Source organism: Tiliqua scincoides, chromosome 1, assembly GCF_035046505.1.
Source record: "Tiliqua scincoides isolate rTilSci1 chromosome 1, rTilSci1.hap2, whole genome shotgun sequence".
NCBI lineage: Eukaryota > Metazoa > Chordata > Lepidosauria > Squamata > Scincidae > Tiliqua > Tiliqua scincoides.
Window position 1 is genome coordinate 275562665 of NC_089821.1, and position 24043 is coordinate 275586707.

General features: G+C 43.9%; 2 protein-coding genes across 4 annotated transcripts in view; both read left to right on the forward strand.

Annotated features, from left to right (window-relative positions):
• The first annotated feature begins 164 nt into the window (after nt 1-164).
• PEX13 (peroxisomal biogenesis factor 13) lies at nt 165-18032 on the forward strand. The gene is made up of 4 exons (XM_066611933.1): nt 165-270; nt 5844-6541; nt 11289-11414; nt 15486-18032. The coding sequence occupies exons 1-4, from the start codon at nt 218-220 to the stop codon at nt 15782-15784; spliced, it is 1176 nt and encodes a 391-aa protein (XP_066468030.1). The 5' UTR covers nt 165-217; the 3' UTR covers nt 15785-18032.
• A 5367-nt stretch (nt 18033-23399) lies between these two features.
• SANBR (SANT and BTB domain regulator of CSR) overlaps nt 23400-24043 on the forward strand; it is a 62636-nt gene continuing 61992 nt past the window's right edge. For all 3 annotated transcript variants that reach the window (XM_066611934.1, XM_066611936.1, XM_066611937.1), the window contains exon 1: nt 23400-23439. The gene's annotated coding sequence lies outside the window, so the exon portion shown is untranslated. The remainder of the gene's footprint in view (nt 23440-24043) is intronic.

Consider the following 24043-nt stretch of genomic DNA (forward strand, 5'->3'; position numbering starts at 1 on the left):
TGGGTGGAGAAGGCTTCTTAATGCCTGTTGAGAAGAGGGCCGGAAGTGATGTATGTACACGCATCTTGACTCGAGCTCTTGGGGCCTGGGCTGGCTGCTGCTGTTGGAGAGAGTCGATCGGGGGCCGGACGGTGTGGGCTCGATGGTTCGGCTTTCGCTTGAGGGGCCTGCCGCCGCTGCTGCCACCACCACCCCCGAGCTGCAGTGAGGCTGCGAGATGATGGCGGCCAACCAACCGCCGCCCCTTAAACCCTGGGAGAACCGGCGCGTGTGAGTGCGGGGCCTGGGGGGCGGGGCGGGGAGCAGCGGGGCGACCTCCTCGAAGCTCAAGCCAGGCGGGGCCGGGAGAGCAGCCAAGGCGCTGGGGGGGCCTCCAGGGCTCAGGCTTGGCCAGCTCGCAGTTGCCGCCTGCAGTCCTGGGGGGGGGGGAGAGGCTGGTTTGGGGGGCTCAAGGAGAGCAACAGGTGGTGGGGCCTTGTCCTGGTGACGCCTTCGGTGACTGAGGTTGCAGACGCTTTCCTGAACGCAGTGGGGCTTGCTTCTGAGGAGGCACGCACGGGATGGTGTTGTCAGAGGGGGACTCCGTCCCCTCCCCAAGTCGGGCTTATGACAGGGACATGGGGAGGCAGGTGAGGTACAGCCTCCCTGCTGGAGTCCTTCCAAAAGCGCAAAGCGCGTGGGTTATGGGTGCTTGGGCATCTCACACGGCGGTGGCGCTTTTTGAAGGACTCCGGTGGGGAGGCTGTGCCTCACCTGCCTCCCCACCCATCTCATGTCCCTGCCTTAGGAAGGAGCTTGCCTCTTGCTTTAACACCCTTAGTGCCCTCCGCTGTGGGGGAGCCACTGTACTCCATTGGTATTGGGGTGAGAGGCAGCTCAAGTGAGCCCCTCTTTATAAAATGATGTCTTGAAGCGAAAACTGATTCAGCCCCAGTCCCAGGGGGCTCTCTTCTCGAAGACTGCTCTTCTCTCTTTTTAGTTTAGAAGTTTTGTAAACAATAATAATCACAGCATTCCTATACCACTTTTCTCACTGACTCTCACTGAGTTTTACTGACCCAAGGTGGTTCACACAGGCAGGCTATACGAAACTCATGTTTACAAGTGAGTTTTTACAATAATTGTTCATAGTGAACCATTGTGCAGCGAGGGTGGGTGCAGACTCTGCCCCTTGATTCACTTCGCCCTTAGTTTGCTTCCAATATCATGTGCACGTGCATTTGGAACAGTTTGGGATGTGTGAGTTTAAAAGATCTATACAGATGACCTGTTGGGACTTGAAGCCTCCATTTTACCCCAATTTGAAATTATATAAACTTGAACTGCAGCTTCAATAATGCTTTTGGCCCTAGATGCTCCAGTATCGTCCCATCTTGTGAATTATTTTCATTGAATCATGTTTTCCTTGGTCCAAAGTTCTTAAATGGAAGACCTGCACAACCACCATGGCACAAGCCCTTGGTATCCTGTTTCACATTGTGCTCTTAACAGTTCCAGTGACCTGGCAGGGCTGAATTGGTTCCTAGTGCCCCATTCTTTATTCCACAAAGAGCTGCATGAGTGAACTTGGTTGAAAGGGTATTTAAACTTCAGCCTGTTGGATAGTTTTTTTCTACTGGGAATGTTCTGATGAAACAGCAACAAGTTCTCGCTTGCATACCATTGCAATTGTCATTACTCCTAGGCTCTTTCTATCTTCCTGCATCTCTTCTCCTTTCCCATCAAAATGGGTGTGGTATGGCTCTCATTATGCCCTACCTGTGTTCCCTGTATGATTAAGATTTCATTGCATATCTGCAGTCCTATGGACACTTGGGAGTAAGCCCAAGAAACTCAGTGGAACTTAACTTCAGATTAACAATGCATCGAGTTGGCTGTAAGTATATTTTTTTTGACAGCATAACTATCACAGGAACCACATAAGGGTGAGTCCCATTATGCTCTGGTAAGCTTTTGCAGTTTGATATTCAGGAACAATTTCTTGCTGATTGTCCTGTAAGATGAAGCTGTCAAGGGGCAAATGGCTGATTGTCAAGTACTTACTGAGTAGAAAATTGAATTGCTAGCCATAGACACCTGAACATCTTAGGTTTGTCATAGAAACTGCTGACCACTTCATAGAAGTACCAAGTGTTTTGCCATTTTTATTTACCCCTGCAGTATCTCTGTGACATAGTTCAATTATTCCAGATTTAAATAGCTACCCACCTACTAATCTGTGGCAGCCAAGTGAACTGGCCAGGATTTTTGTGATCAAGTACTGTAACTTTTGTGCACTTTTTTTTTGTAAGGTTGAACTATTTTTAGATTTATATGTGAGAAACTGAGGTGTAGAAATCATGTTTTGCCAAAATCCAAACAAACCATGAGCATAAACTTGAAGCCAGCATCCAAGTCTGTCAGTCAGCTGGTCCATGTTGATGCTAGCTGGGCCTTCAGAAAGTACCCCAACTCTTCTAGGTTGCTGTACCCTAAGCTTTATATGGTGTCCCTGTTTGGTTAAACGCATTAGACTGTTCAACTGAACAGTTGCAATCCTTGTTTTTGTGGAAGATATTGGGACTGCCTGCATGTACCCCCTGTTCAGTTCTCTGTTTAGAGACTGGTCAATCCACCTTGAAACAACTGCTTGGCTGAACTCTAGTTGGTTCTGGCTACATGTATATTAAAAGGTGGATAGTGACAGCTTGACACATCATCTTGTGGCAGATTCCGTACCTCCAATAGGGACTATCCCACTTGTTAAGAAATTAAAATTTCTTAGCTCTTTGCTAAGTCAAGAGCAAACTTTCCAGGTGATCAAAAGGAGAATTTTAGTCATAGAATTCCAGGAGTTGCTGGATGATGCCAACAAAATGTGTTCCCCACTGCACCTACAAAGTTTAATTAAGACAGGACAAACGGTTGCCTTTTTTGCCATCTTTAAAGGGCCACAAGAGTGCAGAGCGTACACTTTAGCAAGGTGTAATGCCATTCCATCCACCCTAATGTCTGGTAGAAATAAGGGGGTACCATACTTTGAAAGGCATTGCCAGTGTGGGCAGGGCATGGAAATAATATTGTATATGCTTTTAGACTGTTCACTTTATGAGGAGACGCGCACAAAGCTTCTAGGCTCAATCTGGGCTAACAAGGGAGGTCAGTCAGGCCAGGAAAAGGTCTGACTTGTTCTTTCCACAGAGTTGGTCAACATAGTGGAGAGAACAGCAGCCTTTTTATGGGAGATTGTAAAGAGTTCGGTTAATGAATAACAATGACACTGTAGTCAGAATACCTGTGGATTTTATGTAGTCTGTATTATTATGCCAATAAAAATTTCTGTATATCTATATATTCTAGACTGGCCAGGAGTTGCAGCCTGGTTTGTTTGGTTGCAGTTTACAGCAGATGCCTGAATGAACAGAAATGAAGACAGGAGATTGCACAATTAACCTTTGAGCCAAACCTGCAACTCTAACCTTTACTTGAAGTTTCCTATTACATAATTTTAGTCAGTAGCCTGAACCTATGCATGTTTGTTTGGAAGCAAATGACACTGTGCAATGAGAATAACTCCCACATTTATGCAAAGGGAGAGAACAGAAGCTTCTGGTATCTAAGCATAGCAGATTTATTGAAACACAAACTTTTGTGAGCTAGACTAGAGTTAAATCATCAGATGTATGAAGCTTTGTCCTCAGCTGGGTGTATTCTACCTGTGTGGGTGTATTTATATCAGTCAATTGAGGACAATGTTTATGCATCTGACAAGGTGGGTTCTGTTCCCTTCTACTACAGCATCTGTTACTCTTTGGGCGTACAAGTCTCTTTGCTGGAACTTATTAACACAGCTGCCTCTTTGGAATTAGTCTCTCCCAAATATTGTGTACTGTTGCAGCCTCGTTTATGAAATAGAAGCTTCAGCACTTAATTGTTCAGTAATAATCGATTAATTATAATTGAAGGTTTATCTAATTTGCTATGTAAACTGCTTTGTGAACTTTTTGCTGGAAAGTGGTATATGAGTACTCTTAATTCTCGGTATTGAGGACAGCAAAATTTTGCAGTTGCTGTACGTTGAATACACTCTGAATGTGAATAGGTTGCTCACATCCATTTGGTTTATAATACAGTTTGCAAAGCAGACACAAGGCAGTTTACGGCAATCCTCATAGCTCATAGCAATTGGCTTACTTAAAGTGAAAATTGTGTATGTCTGTTGATTAAAATATCTTGGATTTTAACTGCTAATTGGAGCAAGAGACTCTGCTGGACTATTCAGTGCCTATAGTTAAAATACGATTCTTACCAAAGTTTATAGCTTTGTGTTTGGAAAATAAGCTATGCTTCCTCGGTCCCCAGGATGCAACATGAGTTCATATTGTTTGGCAACAATGAGCTATGGTTCCTTAACTCTTCAGACTTGTTTAAACTGGACAAAATTGTTACTTGAAAATAATCCATGTAGGAATAGGAGATAATCAGTTGATTTTAATAGTTGACAACTGTACTTTTGTTGCCACCTTTGGCTTCCAAGTTTGTGTACGTTCAAGTACATCACATTTTATGGCTGTACACATGGATTTCCAGCTTTGTATTTCATCCAGGACTACACTACATGAGCACACAAATACGTCCTGTCATGACGTTCTTCCAACCAGAAATGCTTCCTTTTTTCTTAAAAATGGCTGTGGGTGGCCAGGCAGGCAATTCCAGTCAGAACCAGTTCATTCTTTCCTCTTGCACTGTTTTAATACTGAAAATTACCCATCAGAAGCAGCAGTTTGCTGTAGATTGAGGCAATTTTTTGTGTGTCTGCTTGAAGTGACTCCTAAAATCAGTTTTGGTTTTGCTTTCACATACAGTCTGCAGTGGCACAAAAATTTTAGCATTTGTTTTTATTTGACTTGCATATCAATTCAAAATAATTCATAACTTGATTTTTTTTGCTGGGTTATTATGTGTATTTTGGTTTTATCTTGCTGTCTTGTTTACAGATCAATATGAGTATGTGTACATACACTCACACAGAGAGAGAAATAGAAGCATCGCCTTTAAAAAGTTAATTATAACTTTGACTCTATTACATGTTCTTGAAACTGTATTGCTGCCTATCCATTATGATGCATTGTTTCATAAAATTTAATTTTTAGAAATGGAAAAGTTTCTTCCTCACTTATAGTATTGGAGTGGCTCAGGGGACAGCTTATCGAAGGAAAAAGTTGTTGAGTAGGGTCATAATGAGGAAGCGAAAGATGTACCTCAAAAACTAAAGAAGGGTATGTTATTAGAAGCAATGTGGTAAAAGGCATGTGGACATGAACTGGAAATGGAGTTGATCTAACCCCTTTTGAATAATGGGACCTGTCTATTTATTTACCTCGGGGAGAAATGTTGCATGCAAAAGGAACTGATTTTTTTTGTTCTAAATTCAGTAGCAACTTGCACATGCCCATTAATTTAAGATTTATCTATAAAGTATTAATCCAAAAGTTACAGTAGGGTAGCAGTTGTTACTTGGTGCTGAAAAAGGCACTACTCAGTTGTTACTTTTGGTACTTTTTAAATGGATAAACATAGCTATCTGCCTTTTATGTTATGTATTAACATAAGATATTAGGGTGGAACATTGTATCGAAAGTCAGTGCAGAAGAGTTGCTTTAGAGATCTTGTTAACACTATCAGTATGTATCGACAGGAACAGATAAAGTCCACTGTTTTAGTATGGTCAGCAAATTGAAGAGGGATAAACAGACACAATGTCAACTTTAAATATATACACTGTTTTGAGGGAGTGTGAAATGAAGGATTATTTTAAACAAAACATTATCCTGCATCCTAACAGTGCATTTATTAATTTTTAGATCTCCTGATGTAGGAGCCAGTCAGCTAACTAGACCTGGACAACCTACTCTCACACGAGTGCCACCTCCTATTTTGCCAAGACCATCACAACAGACTGGGAGCACTACCTTGAGTACTTTCAGACCTTCGTACAGCAGTTCTTTTTCTCCAGGTTATGGCGCATATGGGAATTCCTTTTACGGAAGCTGCAGCCCTTACAGTTATGGATACGGAGGATTGGGCTACAACCGATTTCGAATGGATGATGTTCCTCCCAGTAGGTTTGTTCAGCAAGCTGAAGAGAGCAGCCGGGGTGCTTTCCAGTCCATTGAAAGTATTGTGCATGCTTTTGCCTCCGTCAGCATGATGATGGACGCTACATTTTCAGCAGTCTATAACAGTTTCCGAGCTGTCTTGGATGTAGCCAATCACTTCTCCCGGCTTAAAATACACTTCACAAAGGTGTTTTCAGCTTTTGCATTAGTCAGAACTATAAGGTACCTCTACAGGCGTCTGCAGAGGTTGCTGGGGCTGAGGAAGAGCTCGGAGAATGAAGACGTATGGGCAGAAAGCAAAGGAACTGTAGCCCTTGTTGGTCCTGATGACAGAGCCTCCAACTCTGCGAAATCCTGGCCCATTTTTCTGTTCTTTGCTGTTGTTCTTGGTGGCCCCTACCTCATATGGAAGCTGCTGTCCACCTATCCAGATGATGAAACAGGTAAGCCTGCTCTCTCTGCTTCCAATCCAGTCATTAATCTAATAAGCAGTTAATTACCATTTGGGATACAAAGGTAACCTGAAGCAAGCATGAGCATGTGAATTTTTCTGTCTTGTCTTAGAGTATTATAGTATTGGCAACCTTCAGTCTCGAAAGACTATGGTATCGCGCTCTGAAAGGTGGTTCTGGCACAGCGTCTAGTGTGGCTGAAAAGGCCAATCCGGGAGTGACAATCCCTTCCACACCGGGAGCAAGTGCAGTCTGTCCCTGGTCTGTCTCCCTGGCTATGGGCCTTCCTTCTTTGCCTCTTAGCCTCAGACTGTTGGCCAAGTGTCTCTTCAAACTGGGAAAGGCCATGCTGCACAGCCTGCCTCCAAGCGGGCCGCTCACAGGCCAGGGTTTCCCACTTGTTGAGGTCCATCCCTAAGGCCTTCAGATCCCTCTTGCAGATGTCCTTGTATCGCAGCTGTGGTCTACCTGTAGGGCGCTTTCCTTGCACGAGTTCTCCATAGAGGAGATCCTTTGGGATCCGGCCATCATCCATTCTCACGACATGACCGAGCCAACGCAGGCGTCTCTGTTTCAGCAGTGAATACATGCTAGGGATTCCAGCACGTTCCAGGACTGTGTTGTTTGGAACTTTGTCCTGCCAGGTGATGCCGAGGATGCGTCGGAGGCAGCGCATGTGGAAAGCATTGTTTCCTCTCCTGTTGTGAGCAAAGAGTCCGTGTCTCGCTGCAGTACAGAAGTGTACTCAGGACACAAGCTCTGTAGACCTGGATCTTGGTATGTTCCGTCAGCTTCTTGTTGGACCAGACTCTCTTTGTGAGTCTGGAAAACGTGGTAGCTGCTTTACCAATGCGCTTGTTTAGCTCGGTATCGAGAGAAAGAGTGTCGGAGATCGTTGAGCCAAGGTACACAAAGTCATGGACAACCTCCAGTTCATGCGCAGAGATTGTAATGCAGGGAGGTGAATCCACATCCTGAACCATGACCTGTGTTTTCTTCAGGCTGATTGTCAGTCCAAAATCTTGGCAGGCCTTGCTAAAACGATCCATGAGCTGCTGGAGATCTTTGGCAGAGTGGGTAGTGACAGCTGCATCGTCGGCAAAGAGGAAGTCACGCAGACATTTCAGCTGGACTTTGGATTTTGCTCTCAGTCTGGAGAGGTTGAAGAGCTTTCCGTCTGATCTGGTCCGGAGATAGATGCCTTCTGTTGCAGTTCCAAAGGCCTGTTTCAGCAGGACAGCGAAGAAAATCCCAAACAAGGTTGGTGCAAGAACACAGCCCTGCTTCACTCCGCTTCGGATGTCAAAAGGGTCTGATGTGGAGCCATCGAAGACAACAGTGCCCTTCATGTCCTTGTGGAAAGATCTGATGATGCTGAGGAGCCTGGGTGGACATCCGATCTTGGGGAGAATCTTGAAGAGGCCATCTCTGCTGACCAGGTCGAAAGCCTTTGTGAGATCTATGAAGGCTATAAAGAGTGGCTGTTGTTGTTCCCTGCATTTCTCCTGCAGTTGTCTAAGGGAGAATACCATATCAGTGGTGGACCTGTTGGCTCGGAATCCACACTGCGATTCTGGATAGATTCTGGATTCTGGATAGATTCTGTCTTAGAGTAGATTCTTAGATTCTGTCTTAGAGTAGTATAGATAAAACACAACATTTTTAATTCCACCTACAAAATGAATGAAATGTAGCAAGAGAATAATCATTATCCCACTTTGTGTACATTACTGTCTTAAAATGGGCAGTATTTACTTACTGTCCATAAATTACTGTGTTTCTATTTTAGAAAGTTAACCTTCAGGGTTTTTTAACTGGTCTCATTCCAAACTAATGGAGACCTTAAAATGGGTGAGTTTGTAGCCATGTACAAAATGGTTGGTTGTACAAAATGTAGATGCTTTTTATTTGGAACAAGTGCTCCATGCAGTGAGTGAGCATTCATGTTGCGTAGACAGGTTGGATTTGTTTCTTCTGAAACATCCAGTCTGAGAAGATGTAACATGAAAGTTTGTACACTGAATTTTGTGTAATGGCAGAAATCATGTGCATGTTCCATACCTACTGCAAAAGACTTGTTTCTAGATTTATATCCTGCCTTTTGATCAAAATGATCCCCATGATGGCTTTCAGTAACAATTCAAAACAACCCAAGAGCCCTTTGTCCTCTAGTCAGTGACATGGATGACTCACACAATGTATTGGCTGATAGCTGACACAGACTCATCTTCTGCATCTAGCAGTGGTTTGTTTTTTAAAATGTGTATACGTCCTTCTTACAGATAAGTCCGTGATGGCTGTAGCAACCTTGCAGATAACTCTGCTGGTTAGTAGGCCACTTTTAGTGTCCTGCTTGACCACAGTCATTTTGTACTCCATTGGTGATCTGAAAAACATATTTTTCCAGTCTGCGGAAGCATCCATTCTTGATCACTTGGAGTGCTCGTTTGTTTCAGGTAGATGTGGACTGCTATTTATGAGCCTGGTTATTATCCCACAAAACATTTTATTAGGCTGTCACATATACCCATAGCAGTCATTTGTGGCTTATAAGGATCAACAAGTGAAAATTGCTCTGGAGATAACTCTGACTGGCTGCCATTTACCAGGCAAGCAGCTGTTTACAAGAGGTTGTATACTTGAGAGCATGAGTGCTTATGCAAATGCCATTGCAATATTTCCCATCCCCTCTTTCCTATGGCAAGTCCCTTATTCCCCCCGGGTTCTCTGTAACCTGAGCCAAGGACTTCAGGCAAGGAATGAGCTCTGCAGCAGGCCATGAAGTCACTTCACTCACTTGTGGTAGGGAAATTAATCTCTCCCACTGAATAAACCCTCCTAACTGGCACTGTAGCCTCTCAAAAGGTGCCCGTTACAAGCAGAAAACCACCCCTGAAGGTTGGATGCTGTGGGGTGAAGTACAAGGGTTTGCTGAGGGAGAGGGAAATGGCCAAAAATTATGCACACGTGGGCACAGATTGAGATGGATTTGGTGGCTCTAGCCCTCTTTTCTCCTAACAATGCCACCTAAAAAGGGCTTGGCCTCAAGAAGACCCTTGGGAAAGAGTGTTCTCTGTCTGTCTCATGCCCCCCCCCCCCCCGTATAAACCAGAATATTGGTTTTTATCTTGTGCAAAGCAAATAGAAATTACTTTTGTGGCAAATTCTTCTGGTTCAAGGCCATTGTCTGGTTCTCTCTGTGTGAGACTGTCTCATAGGAAGGTGTGTGTAAATGGGGTCGTTTACCATATGTGGGAGAAGGACATGCCCTGGTACCTAAAAATTTGTATGTTTGGGAAAGCGTAATAGGTCCAGCCCTCTGGGGGCTTCTACAAATGTAGCAAATGGAAATGATGGTTGAAGTTGCAGCTTAAAATTTCCCACTTTAGGTCACTCTAACTGGGGTGTCAGGGCTCTTGGGGGTGTTATAGCTATTTGCCTTACTGTTGGTACAACATAAATAGTGGTAGTATAGGTGATTTTGTGCAGGGGCAGAAAATTGAAGAAGAGCCTTTCATGCTTTTTACATTTAGTGATTAAAAGCCTCTGTTATGAAGGTAATGCTATAATTCTCAGGCATGTTACCTGGAAGTAAAGGCCTCCTGTTGAAACCAGTGTGGCAGACTTCTGAGTAAACAGAGGTGTGGCCCACTGTGAATGTACTTGAAGTGTATTCAGGGCTCTGTAGCTAGGAATATCTCTGTGGCTTAACTGTTGATCTGATCGCTCTGAATTGGAAACACTTTGCAGCCTGAAGAGAGGTGCTGTATCTCACTGATTTGTATATGCTTTGCATTCAGAAAGCCCTGGCTCCAGTTCTTGGCAGTATCGCCAGATATGGCCAGGAAAGGCTCTTGTGTGAAACTTTGGGAAGCTACTTCTAATCAGTGTAGATAATACTTGGCTGACACAATGTTAGAAGGGCAGCTTCCTATGTTCATGTGAACTGTTTTGATGGGTTCCTGTGCAATGGGCTAGACATGCAATGCAATACTGGGAAGATAGTTGGACAATGAAGTACCACAGGCTGAATTACCCCTGCTAATTGGGTAAGAGGCAATTTTTCAAGTGGGTGCTCCTCTTTTTAGCAGGGGAACAGTAACTGGCCCACCTCACCCCAGCAGTGTCTTTTCTAGTGGCTGTCTGCTGGTGTTCTTTTGCGTCTTTTTAGATTGTGAGCCCTTTTGGGACAGGGAGCCATTAGTTACTGGATTTTTCTCTGTAAACTGCTTTGTGAACATTTCGTTGAAAAGCGGTATATAAATACAATAATAATAAATTAATCCATTGTTTACTCAGTAAAGCATCTACTTGTTATGATTGCATCTGTCCTTTGCCTAAGGAGCTCTGAGTCAGACTTGATAACTTGTTACTTGTCCAAGGTCTCAGATTGTCTCAAAATGACCATGCAGCTGGATTTTGTTTTTAATGTTAGGCTACAAATGACATTGGGTTTTCTATAGTCATTCATTTATAGCTGGGCTAATGGAAAATTGTTGGCTATTGTTTCAGATATTTTTGCAAGACAATTCAGAATGGCATTTCACCCACACATCTGGCCATAATTGAATAATGTAGGTTGAAAGTTAATGACTTATCAGGGCCCACCCTTGAGCTTATTTGAACTGGATTTCCTGTATATAAGCCAAAAGGATCTCAAAGTCTTGATACTGCATCGTGCTTCCTCTCCCAAGAGCTGACCTTTGCTGACTTGTTTCATCCTTACTTTGTTTAAAAGTATCCTCCAACTGGGCAAGTGGAGAGGATGATCACGTTGTTGGAAGAGCAGAATATGACTTCAGTACTGTTTCAGAAGAAGAAATTTCCTTCTGTGCTGGTGAAATGCTAACATTAGCACCAAAAGGTAAGATGAAGGTTTTGGTTCATTTGATTCACTTCCATGCAGACCTTTGAAGCAAATACAGATGTGTCTAGAAACTGGAAGAGAGATGGATTGGCTCAGCTGAATTGTATGTTAAGAGAGGGCCTGAGAGCTTTGAAGGCAGGTTGCTTGACCTCTGGGGTGCAGAACTGCTTCTCTTTGTTCTTGACAAATGTTTTACCAGCAAGGGATGCCTGTAGAACATAAGAACAGCCCCACTGGATCAGGCCATAGGCCCATCTAGTCCAGCTTCCTGTATCTCACAGCGGCCCACCAAATGCCCCAGGGAGCACACCAGATAACGAGACCTGCATGCCCTGGGAGGGACCTGGTGCCCTCCCTTACATCTGGCATTCTGACGTAGCCCATGGATTTTTCCTCCAGAAACTTGTCCAATCTCCTTTTAAAGGTGTCCAGGCCAGATGCTGTCACCACATCCTGTGGCAAGGAGTTCCACAGACCAACCACATGCTGAGTAAAGAAATATTTTTTTGGCTGTCCTAACTCTCCCAATACTCAATTTTAGGGGATGTCCCCTGGTTCTGGTGTTATGTGAGAGTGTAAAGAGCTTCTCTCTATCCACTTTATCTTTCCCATGCTTAATTTTATATGTCTCAATCTTGTCCCCCCTCAGGCACCTCTTTTCTAGGCTGAAGAGACCCAAATGTCGTAGCCTTTCCTCATAAGGAAGGTGCCGCAGCCCAGTAATCATCTTAGTCGCTCTCTTTTGCATCTTTTCCATTTCCACTATGTCTTTTTTGAGATGTGGCGACCAGAACTGGACACAATACTCCAGGTGTGGCCTTACCATCGATTTGTACAACGGCATTATAATATTAGCTGTTTTGTCCTCGATACCTTTTCTAATGATCCCAAGTGTAGAATTGGCCTTCTTCACTGCCGCCACACATTTGGTTGACACTTTCATCGACCTGTCCACCACCACCCCAAGATCTCTCTCCTGATCTGTCACAGACAGCTCAGAACCCATCAGCCTATATGTGAAGTTTTGATTTTTTTTGTCCCAGTGTTCATTGCCCTCAGTTGCCCTCAATGTTACATTGAAATGCATCTTCCATTTTGCTGCTCATTCTGCCAGTTTGGAGAGATCCTTCTGGAGCTCCTCACAATCACTTCTGGTCTTTACTGCTCGGAAAAGTTTGGTGTCGTCTGCAAACTTTGCCACGTCACTGCTGACCCCTGTCTCCAGGTGATTTATGAAGAGGTTGAAGAGCACTGGTCCCAGGACAGATCCTTGGGGCACACCGCTTTTCACCTCTCTCCATTGTGAAAACTACCCACTGACACCCACTCTCTGTTTCCTGGTCTTCAACCAGTTCTCAATCCATGAGAGGACCTGCCCTCTAATTCCCTATGGAGTTTTTTCAGTAGGCTTTGGTGAGGAAGTTTGCATGGGTCCATAGAAATCCCTGCACTTCTGCTCTTAAAACTCATATAACTTGTGCCAACATATTCCTACTAGAGACTTGGCAGGCACTTTCAGATCAGTATGTAAATGTCAGTCTTCCATATTTCTGCAGCTGCTAACGATGTGCTGATCTCTGGTTTCTTTTTAATAATAATAATAATAATAATAATAATAATAATTAATAACTTTATTTTTACCCCGCCTTTCTTCCTGAAGGGACTCAAGGTGGCTTACAACAGGTTAAAACAGATTAAAAACATAATTTAAAACAAATAAAAACATATTAACACATATCATAAAAACAGCAGTCAGATAAAAAATAGTCCGGTAAAAAGAGCATAGAGCAGCAGCAAAACATAAAAGAATCAGGCCTGTAAAAAATATAAAAGATGTTAAAAAGGCCAAGAACTCAGAGGGCTTGTTTAAACAGAAGGGTTTTCAGGCCTCGCTGAAAAGTCTCAGGCGAGGGAGCCATTCTTAAGTCAAGGGGAAGGGAGTTCCTTAGCATTGGTGCCACTACTGAGAAGGCCCTATTTCTTGCCGCCGCCCCATGTACCTCCCTAGGTGGCAGCACTTGTAAAAAGGCCTTCTCTGATGACCTAAGAGGATGATCCAGATTGTATGGGAGTAGGCGATCTCTAAGATACCCTGGCCCAGAGCAGTATAGGGCTTTAAAGGTCAAAACCAGCACCTTGAATTGGGCCCGGAAACTAATGGGCAGCCAATGCAGCCGCTGGAGAAACAGACTGACAGGGTCGAACCGCCTACCTCCAGTAACCACACGGGCCACCGCATTCTGCACTAGTTGCAGTTTCTGAACCGTCTTCAAGAGCAGCCCCACATAGAGTGCTTTACAGTAATCTAACCTCGATGTCACCGAGGCATGGATCACCGTGGCCTGGTTTGCACGATCCAAGTACCGTCGCAGCTGGCACACCAGCCGAAGCTGAGCGAAGGTCCCCCTAGCCACAGCTGCTGCCTGGGAATCCAGGAGCAGCTGTGAGTCCAGGTGGACCCCCAAGCTGCGGACCTGCTCCTTCAGGGGGAGTGCAACCCCATTCAGCGCAAGTCGATAGTCCAGCACCTGCATCGAGGATTTCCGAACCAGAAGAGCCTCTGTCTTATCCGGATTTAATTTCAGCTTGTTAGCCCCCATCCAGATCCTCACTGCCTCCAGACAGCACTCCAGGCCCTCAACCGCCACCCTGGAGTCTGGAGGAAAGGAGAGATCGAGTTGGGTGTCATCAGCATATTGATGGCACCCCACTCCAAACTCCCGGATGACCTGTCCCAGCGGTTTCATGTAGATGTTAAATAGCACGGGCAACAGAATTGAGCCCTGTGGCACCCTGCACCTCGGGCCAGGGTGTCGAACAGGCATCCCCCAGCACCACCATCTGGGACTGAACTTTTTACCAAGTTTTTCTATTCCTTCTCCAAATCTTTTTCCCTGACCCATCCTCTTAATTCCACCTGTCTCTAAGGCCCAATTCAGACAACACAGGCCTGATCCAACAAACCACAATTTGTTTTGGCTCTGGAATGAGTTTGAGTACTCCTTTTGCATGCCCCACTTCATGGACTTTCTTGTTTGTTAAACCACTTTGTTGTAACTGGAAAACTGAGTTGATTGCTCTCCATTCACCAGAATTGCAAATCAGGGTTTGATCCTGGTATTCAGTTCTGATTTATGAGTAGTGATCAAACCAGTTTATGGGTTGGACATTGCAGCAAAGTTGTTTAACATACTGCAGAGTCTTCTATGAAGCTAGAAGTGGGGGCGAGGGAGATGCTTGAGCCTGAATTTTGTTGAACCCATGGTGTGATATCTTAACCAATCTTTGTTTTTCTGCCTACCCCATCTTTCTCTAGGATCTCATTAGCTCAACAGAAACCCTTCCACCTGTCCCTCTGACATTAGGTCAGCTCAGCTAATAACTGCCAGAAGCATCCCTTGGAATGATAGTTGATCCTAATAAAAGTATTACCCTACTGCTCTGTTTTGTTTTTGCTATGCTTGATAACATCAGAAAATTCAAGTAGTAAAGGTGTCATTTGAAGTGGCGCTGTATCTCAGTGACAGGGTTACATTCATTATATAAAGATGGTCCCATAGTCAATCCCGGAGAAGCAAATCCTCTTAAATCCTTTCAAGGAGCAGCGTTCCCTATCTGAGACCCTGGAGAACTGCTTCCTGTTTAAGTAGACAATATTGGGTTAATGGCAGTCTGACTTGGTATACAGCAGCTTTAGATGTTAAAACATTTTTATTCCTAAATCCAAAACTGAACTGTCTACTTGCACTGCTTCCCTTGTGACTCTAGAATTTGTTCAAAACACAAATGAATAATGGTTTGCATTTGTATCGCAACTTGTATCTCAACAAGTTTCTGGTTGAGCACATGTACTATTTTGATGTTTTTACAATAATCCTATAAGAAAAGTCAGCATTGTTACCATAATGCTGGGGAAGGGTTAGGGGGAGTGGAATGCTTAAACCACTGAGTGAATTCATGGCAATCTCTTGATGAACACTATGCTACATGAGCTGTCACAACCAAGAGTCAGCTGAATCTCAATGTGTGCAAATTCTTCTTTTGACAAGCTTTTTTTTTTCTTATTAGAACAACAACCTAAAATACGTGGCTGGCTCTTGGCTAGCCGTGATGGCCAGACAACAGGACTTGTACCAGCTAATTATGTCAGAATACTTGGCAAAAGGAAAGGGAAGAGAACCACAGAGCTGGAGAAGGTTGCAGAGCATTCGCCAACACTTACCAACACAGTTTCAGTTCAAGGAGCCACCGCTGCTGACACATTGGAAGAGCAAGAAGCCGCCTTTGAGTCTGTGTTCGTGGAAACGAATAAAATTCCTGTCCTATCCAGTTCTACTGTGCTTGGTGGAGATACGCAAAATGTTTGATACATTTGGAGACTTATCAAAGTGATGGGATTGTGCTGTTCAGTAAAACTATAGGGTAGCCATTATTTAATAGTGGTGTAGCAGAACTGTATCTGGATAACTTGCTATTCACTTGTGGTAGAGGCACAGTGAGAGACAGTATTGGACTCAATGCTGTGCTTAGTTCATTTAACACTGGACACTTGGGTTCAGCAAGCAAGCGCCAATTTGATTATCTCCAGCTTGGGTGCATTTCACAATTTCTGGTTCATAGAAATATTTGGCTGCCAACAGGAAGACTTTTAGGGAAAAAATTAATGCTTCTACCAGTTCTACCATGCAGAACCCCTTCTACCAGTTCTGCCATGCAGAACTCCTTTCTGCATGGAAGGTGTTTTAGAACAGTTAAATTAGCAACAGACCCATCAATTTAAGTTCAAGCAGATGTATTCTACTAGACCACTTGTGGTTTTCTCAAAGGCAAACTTTCTTCCAAGCACTGAGAACTCTTCCTTTGTGCTGGTTTATATCCCTGCACTTTTAAGCCACACACAATACTTGTCTAGTCTGGAAGGCAACTCTCTGTAACTAGGGTTGGGCCACATTGCCACATGCCCCTTGCAGATCAGCTTATAAAATTTTGCCCTGTCTTTTTCATGCAGCCTGCAGTTTGACCTGTCAGACTAGATGTGATGGCAACTAATCTGTGTTTGGAAACTTGGAGCTGCTACTGTTGCATCTGGTTTGAACCAGTGAGGTTGTTAAAAGATCATAATAAACTTGAATTTATAGTTGCTCCCTTAAAATTGCAAAAGTATGTCACTTAGCATTCTGCATTGTTAATGTGCTTAGGATACTAAAGGGTATTTGTCTCTAAAGGCATGGTAAACAAAGCCAGACTGGCATAAACATGAAACCTCTGTCATTTGTTGTGTTTGAAATCATGTTTACTTCTGTATTGAGGCCATGCTATTCTAAACAGTTAGGCAAAAATCCAGGTTTATTCTGAGAAAACTTGACAAGTGATTAGCTAATTTCAGGGTATAGTTTATTAGATGAAGTAATAAATTGGAGTTCTTTAATGTGTTGTAGCAAAGAAATACCAATAGTACTTTGCACTTGCAATGTTCTAACATTGTATATTCATCTTCTCTGTAACCCATCATAAAATAAATCAATTTCCTAAACTGGAAAGTACTGCCTCTGCCACAGTACTAGGCTTCCTGGAGTAATTTTCCTATAAAGCACCTTGTTCCATTTTGTTACATGACAGTTAACATTGTTATAAATATGACGGATTCATTTGCACTCCTATTACAATACAGGATAGTGAACAGTTTCAAACAGCAGTTTCCACAGTTGGGTTGCTTGGCTGACCAAACCACTTAGGTTGTCTAGTAGTATAATTGATTGATATGCTGAGTGCTTGTGTTCACAATAATTTTTGATCTCTTCCCTGTTGAGAGTGGAGCAGTGTAGTGACTTTTGGTGGGGGAAAAAAGTAAGTTTTGTTGTTCAATGAGATTATATCAGCCGTGGGGCAGGGAATAGAAGACCTGCTATAGAGACGGGGTGGGTTGACCTGGACAAGCATGCATTTCAAAATTTGACTGTGTTCACATGATTGGATCCTGATCTTTTTTTAAATGGCAGCCTCCCTGCCACAGAGAGAGAGAGAGAGAGAGAGAGGAAATTGGGGTGATTGAAATATACTAGAAAGTGTAGGGTATTCTTGTTGTTTCTAATATTTGAGACTCGGATGAAAAATATTTCATATTTCCAAGTGTATTAAAAAATCAAAGTGGCTGGGGTGTGTATAAAAACTTACCACACTTTCATTCAATTTTAAATCTTTTCATAAGATCTAAATGCTACACTTAATTTTCTGATAACAGTAAATTAATGGTCTAAACAGTTTTTTTATAACGAATTCACCACTGACTCACTTTCTGCCTGATTTTATACATGTGTACTTAGAACCTGCAAGTTCCAATGAATTTGAAGGGACTTGCTTCCTAGGAAGTATACTTTGGGTTTGCAACCTTTATTTTACCTCCTTTTGGGTTGACTGTATTTAATAAATGTTATAGGCTGTGCATATCACTTCAAATTAGTATGCATAGTGAACCTTGACTCTGACACTATGACTTTGTACTTGCTTTAGTGGAGCCAGAATGAAAATAGTTGTAACAACTTAAATGTTACTAAAGGTTTTATCATGCAGTTGAATTAACCTGTACACCTATTAAATTTCATTGAAGCATGAGTATAGCATTCTCTTCTTTTGAGAACTTTCAGTTTTATAACATCAAAACAATTACCAGTTTGAAATGAAATGCAGTCCTGCAATAGAGCCAGTATCAGCAGCTATATTCAGCCAGCCAGCTTGTTACATTAGACCAGGAGATAGGCAAACTTCAGACTTCTGGGATCTGCTTACTTAATGTTTTTATAACAACTAGTAGGTCCACCAATTGAAGCCAGGTGCAAAAGATTGGCTCTGTCACCTCCTGCACTCCGTGAGCAATATAACTAGGATAATCTCAATGTACAAGTAAAATCTGCCTGTCAGTTATAGGACTGGTACATTTGAGACACACTTCTAAAACTGTTCAGCTTTGCTCTTCAAAACTTGGTCATAGACAACCAATTAATACAAGTGAGGAACACAGTTTGAAAGAAAAGCAACTGGAACACCAGCCAGGACAGAGATGTGTGTTTAATTTACTTTACTTGCGGTTGGGAGTTAGAGATCCTGACAAGATCCCCCTTTAGTTGCCCAAAGGTTTGCCTTTTGCTCACCACTACATTGGACAATATTGGTCATTGCGATAATTACTTTGGCACCTCCAAAATATATTGGTGTAAAAGTATACCTCACTTTTTCTATTTGTATTTCTAAAGCCACTTGGAGATAAAATTAGAAAATGCATTGCTTTGGATTCATGTAATTTATAAAGGTCTTGTAAAAACATTTAGGCAGAATGGTTTACTGATTCTTTTTCCTAAATACTGCATCCTGGGCAGTGTTATGGCCAGCTCTTCTGCTGGGGGAGAGAGGGAGCTCTCTCCAGGAATAGAAACCTTGTCCAGGAACAGAGACTTTCTGCTTTATGCAAGGTGCCTCTGGAAGCTAGAACATAAGCCCTGCTGGCTCAGGCCAAAGTCTAGTATTCTGTTTCCTAACAGTGGTCCACCAGCTGTCTCTGGAAAGGCCATAAGCAGGAGAAAAAGGCGTACTTCTTATTCCTTTGCTTGCTGCTGAACTCGGACGTAATGCATAACCATCATGACTAGTTACTATTGATCAACCCATCTTCCATGAATTTGTCTGATCCCCTTTTAAAGTCATTCAAGCTAGTGGCCACCTTGAATGAGCAGGACGTTCTTTTCATTCTCAGAGAGAGCTCCTGATAGTGGCAACTCTAGTCAGGATGCTATCTCTTATTAAGAATGTTTTCCAGTGGTTGCAGTGTGCCTCAGTCTTTGGCAGTGGGAAAGCACCTCCAGTTTTGGCAGCAGGCAGGGTCAAATGATTCATCAGCTCCAAAGGGAGAGGCTTCTCCAGACTGATCTTCCTGGTTGCAGGTTACAAAGTCCTTTGCTAGGCTCCTGCCTACTATTGGCAGTTTCTTAAATTTCCTTATTTGCAGGTACCTAGTTAGTCCCTTCCCCCATCAGGATACTCATAAGTGGAGGCCTTTTTCACCTGCTTCAGGATTTTCCCTGGAAAAGGCTGAAGCACTCTGAGCTCATACAAAGGCCTTGTGCTGGGCCTCATGGCCCTTGATTTGGCCTTCACCCCTTTGGCATCAGATAGGCCTTATTGCTGCAAGAAGCAGCTGTGAATTTTGCACCCCCCCCCCCATGATTGGTGGGGAAGGCTCTGTTTTGCAGAGCAAAGTGGTAGCAGGCCCATGCTGTTCTCACCTGTCCCCCCACCCTGCAAGAAAATCTGAGGCTGTTCCTGCCTACAATTGGTGGAATGAAGCCAATTTGCTGGGAGCAGTGAGTAACTGCAGAGTTGAGGCTTAATAGCCCTATTCTCTCTCTCTGTCCCTCCCCCCATGAGATAGCAGAATCAGGTTCGTTGATTTCCTGGCACTGGATTTGGACTGAACCATACTGTATACCACCAAGGTTGCCTAGGGAAGTCCTACATTTGCTGGTGTAGTTCTTCTGGGCTCTATTTCACACAAAGCCTGACTTTGGCTATATTTATTCAGACACGGAAATGAAAAGAGTATAGTAACAGAAACAGATAAGGTACCTGCTGTGTGACTAAATACAATGAGAACAAGAGAGAAACATTGCATTTCTATCCTGCCTTTCCAAGAAACTCAGCAGTATACACGGACAATTCTTGTAAAGTAGGTCAGGCTTAAGGGTTCCTTGTGACCCAGTCTGTTGTTAAAATAGCTTTAAGTACAGAACCTTACACTATGAAGTATGTCAGTGTGCCTTGCCTTTTGTTTAAGCTGGTCCTTAGCCAGCCCTGAAAAGAGTCATAAACATTATGAACTTGAACAAAATGGATGTTTCAAAGTCACTGGGCTGTGGCTGCCATTTACAAAATCAAATCAAAAGTGTGGTAGGCATGTGGAACAGTATCTTTTGGATCCTGGACAAAGATTGCAGCGTCCATTGTTGATGCAGCATTAAAGACAAGAGCCTTGATTCTATATAGTTTACTTCATATAGAGTTAATGCTCTGGTTCTCAATGAGATGGAAAAAATTGGGCTGTACCACTTAGGCTCATATCATTGAAAGCACACCCATACAAAATCACTGAATATGGGAAACTAGTGTGCTAAGGAGAAGCTAAGGTATAGCCTAAGTTCCCTGTAAGGGACCTGTGCTGATATACAGACCCCGTCTCCCTGGGCAAAGGCAAACCTACCTGTTTGTTGCAAAAAGCTGTTTTGGAGTCATATAGCAGTTCTGGGCTATGTGTGATTTTTGGCAGGAAAACAGCTTAAAGAGAAAGCTCAAACCCCCACACACCATGGTCCCAACTTTTCCCTCTCTTGTAATTGCCCTTTTTTTTTTTAAAAAAGAGGAACTTCTAAGCTTAAATGCTTTTGTTAATGACATGTTTAAGGGGACATGTAGTTTGGCTCTTACTTTGACATAGTGTATAGCTGACTTTGGGTTAGTTAAAACCAGCTATGTGATAGGAATCTAGGAATCCTTAGTTTTGAAATATGAAGTTTCTGCAAGGCTGTCCCAAGTGAAAACATGTTTGCTTTGAATCACAAGACAGCTGTTATACATTTTATTACCCATACAGTGAACTGCTATGGAATTGGGGGGGGGGGGACACTCATTGGGCCTTGCTCCTGAGCAGACATACATAGGATTGGGCTATTAAAACTGATTTAACAATAATTTCATCTCCAACAAACTCTCGGAACTGTAATTCTGTAAAGTGGGTCCGTGCTTCTCTCCCAGAGTGTTCTCAATCCACTTACCAATGACGTTCTAGGATTCTTTGTGGGAAGCTATGATAGTTATGCTGGTATTGGCACTTCTCAGAGTAACAAATGCAACGATAGGCAATTTCCCTTCTCAATTTTTGCTTTAACTGCAATATTTTCACTTCTGTAGGCACACACATAAAACAGGCCTTTTTATTTTACAGCAGTATATCTGTTATATACTATAAGCACGACAAATGGGGTTATTACTATTGGAGTTCCCTTTCACTGTATCTCATTCCTTTTTCCTCCATAATGTGTATGCCTAAGTTGGTGTCTGCCTGTGTTTTGTAGATACACCAAAGGCACAATCAGAACTGGATGGGGGGGGGGGAGGTTCAAAAAGTGTTTAAAAAGTGCATTTGTACACCATGAAGTATGAAACTGCAGAGGCATGTTCAAGTGCTTGGGCACTCCAGCATATAAAATATGTATGTAAAATAAAAATGATTCAGTATTACATATTAAATATTTATAAAAAATATTTGTGTAAATAAAATATTTACATGACATAATATCCTTGCATATGAAATAATTCTATCACACTAGAAAGCTTGAAAATACACTTTTCCAAATAATGGTGTATTGTGGCCATCTCAGCAAAAGTGAAATTTTCTCTGAATGAAATTGGCCAAGAATATGTGAAATTAACATACAATGTTAGTCCGGTTGACTGGCTTAGCACCTCTTCATGAATTAAAGATGCGATGGATTGATCAATCTATTTTTCCTTACAATAGATCTAAAAATATATCACAGTAGATAAAGAGATCTATTTGATCCATGTGTTGTGGGCTGAACTGTTTCTGTATTTCCTGTTACAGCCGAAATTTCGGTTTTCCCAGAGTCATTACTCTGGAATGTTGTAGGACAACCAGTGAGACACCTAGTGCCTTGAATGGTCGGTTCAGTTCTGTCTTCAGGTAGTCAGCCCAGCAGGAAAATTGAGAATTAACCTATAGCTTTTCTTTCCTACCCCTAATGGCTATATGAAAATGCTAACTAAATTAAGAGCACAATCCTATGTATGTCTACTCAGAAGTAGGTCCCACTAGAGTCAATAGGGGTTACTCCCAGGAAAGTGTGGATAGGATTGGGCTGTGAGTTCTTTGCACATGGGTTGTGGGTGCTCAGGTGCCTCACAGGGCGGCGGCACTTTTTGAAGGACATCTGTGGGGAGGCTCTGCCTCACCTGCTTCCCCACCCACCACCCTGTCCCTCAGAGCTTACACACCTCACATGGCAGTGGTGCTTCTCAAAGGACTCTGGTGGGGAGGCTCTGCCTCAAGAGTGCGTGGATAGTGGGTGCTTGGGTGCCTCACACAGCGGCGGTGCTTCTCAAAGGACTCCGGTGGGGAGGCTCTGCCTCAAGAGCACGTGGATAGTGGGTGCTTGGGTGCCTCACATGGAGGCGGTGCTTCTCATAGACTCCAGTGGGGTGGCTCTGCCTCAAGAGCATGTGGGTGGTGGGTGCTCTGGCGTCTCACACGGCAGTGGTGCTTCTCAAAGGACTCCAGTGGGGAGCCTCTGCTTCACCTGCCTCCCCACCCACAGCCCGTCCCTGATAGGATGTAACCCCAGAACTGTTTCAGAATTAGGCTCTTAGTCTGTTTTGTCCTTAAGTTTTAATTATGTTGTTCAGTCTTAAGACACGAATGGCTTGAGAAGGAACCTTGTGAAAATATGACGTCAGAGAACGGTGGTTGTGCCTGGAGTGACATCACGCTGCGGCACGTAGTGTCAGAACCTGGGTGAGGTCACAGTGACGTGTTCTGAATCGATGTGGGGGGGGAGGGTGTTCTCTCTGCGGACGCTTCTCCATCGACGGGCCCAGCCCTCGCCTCCCACCTCTCTGAGATCCGCGCTGGCAGCGGCAGGCCCGAAGCTGCTCGTTGCTAGGCGACCAGACGCGCGGGGGGGGCGGGGTGGAATGGCCCCTCCCTGTGCGCGTGGGAAGGGAGAGAAGGGCGGCGAGGAGGCCGCTGCACTGCGACAAGCGAAAAGGAGGGCGTCTGGGACTTCGGCACACCCCCCGTCCCCTATTGGCTGCTTCGGACAGAGGATGGGCGGGGCGTATCGCTGCGCGGGGCGTTCATTGGTTAGTTCGGACTGAGTGACTCTTGGTCTGTTCTCCAGTTTGTGAGGGAGGGGAGTGCCTGGCTGGGCTGCCTGAGGCTGGCTGGACGCAGGGGGAGCAGGTGGGTTGGGGGGTGCTGTGAGCCTGGCATCTCCCCCCATCCTCAGTATGAATGATACTGGGGTTGACGCTACTTAATGGCTACTTAATTGCTCTGCTCTTGGCTAATTTCCAGGGCACTGTTATCATTGTTGCTTAATTAGAAAAGGGTGAAGACCAGTTGAACTTATTTAGGCTGCAATCCTGTGCACACTTTCCTGGAAGTAAACACTATTGGCTATAAAGGCACTTCCTTCTGAGTAGACCTGCATAGGATTGCACTGTGAGTGTGCTATGCAGGGATGTGTGGTGGGTGGGGAGGCAGGTGAGGCAGAGCCTCCCCACTGGAATCCTTTGAAAAGCGCTGCCACCTGTGAGGCATAAGGTGGGGAGGCAGTTCAGGCAGAGCCTCCCCACTGCATTCCTTCGAAAAGAGTCGCCACCTGTGAGGCGCAAGGTGGGGAGGCAAGTGAGGCAGAGCCTCCCCACTGCATTCCTTCGAAAAGTGCTGCCATCTGTGAGGCGCAAGAGCCTCCCCATTGGAGTCCTTCAAAAAGTGCTGCTGCAATGTCGCCCAAGCAGAGTGCGTGGGTTGTGGGTGCTTGGGTACCTCACACAGTGGTGGT

Bases quoted from the DNA above. Each gene is read 5' to 3' on its own strand.
- PEX13 (XM_066611933.1), top strand. From the start codon at position 218: ATGATGGCGGCCAACCAACCGCCGCCCCTTAAACCCTGGGAGAACCGG. The intron at 271-5,843 runs GTGAGTGCGGGG...ATTAATTTTTAG, and splicing joins CCCTGGGAGAACCGGCGCGT to ATCTCCTGATGTAGGAGCCA. The intron at 11,415-15,485 runs GTAAGATGAAGG...TTTTCTTATTAG, and splicing joins GCTAACATTAGCACCAAAAG to AACAACAACCTAAAATACGT.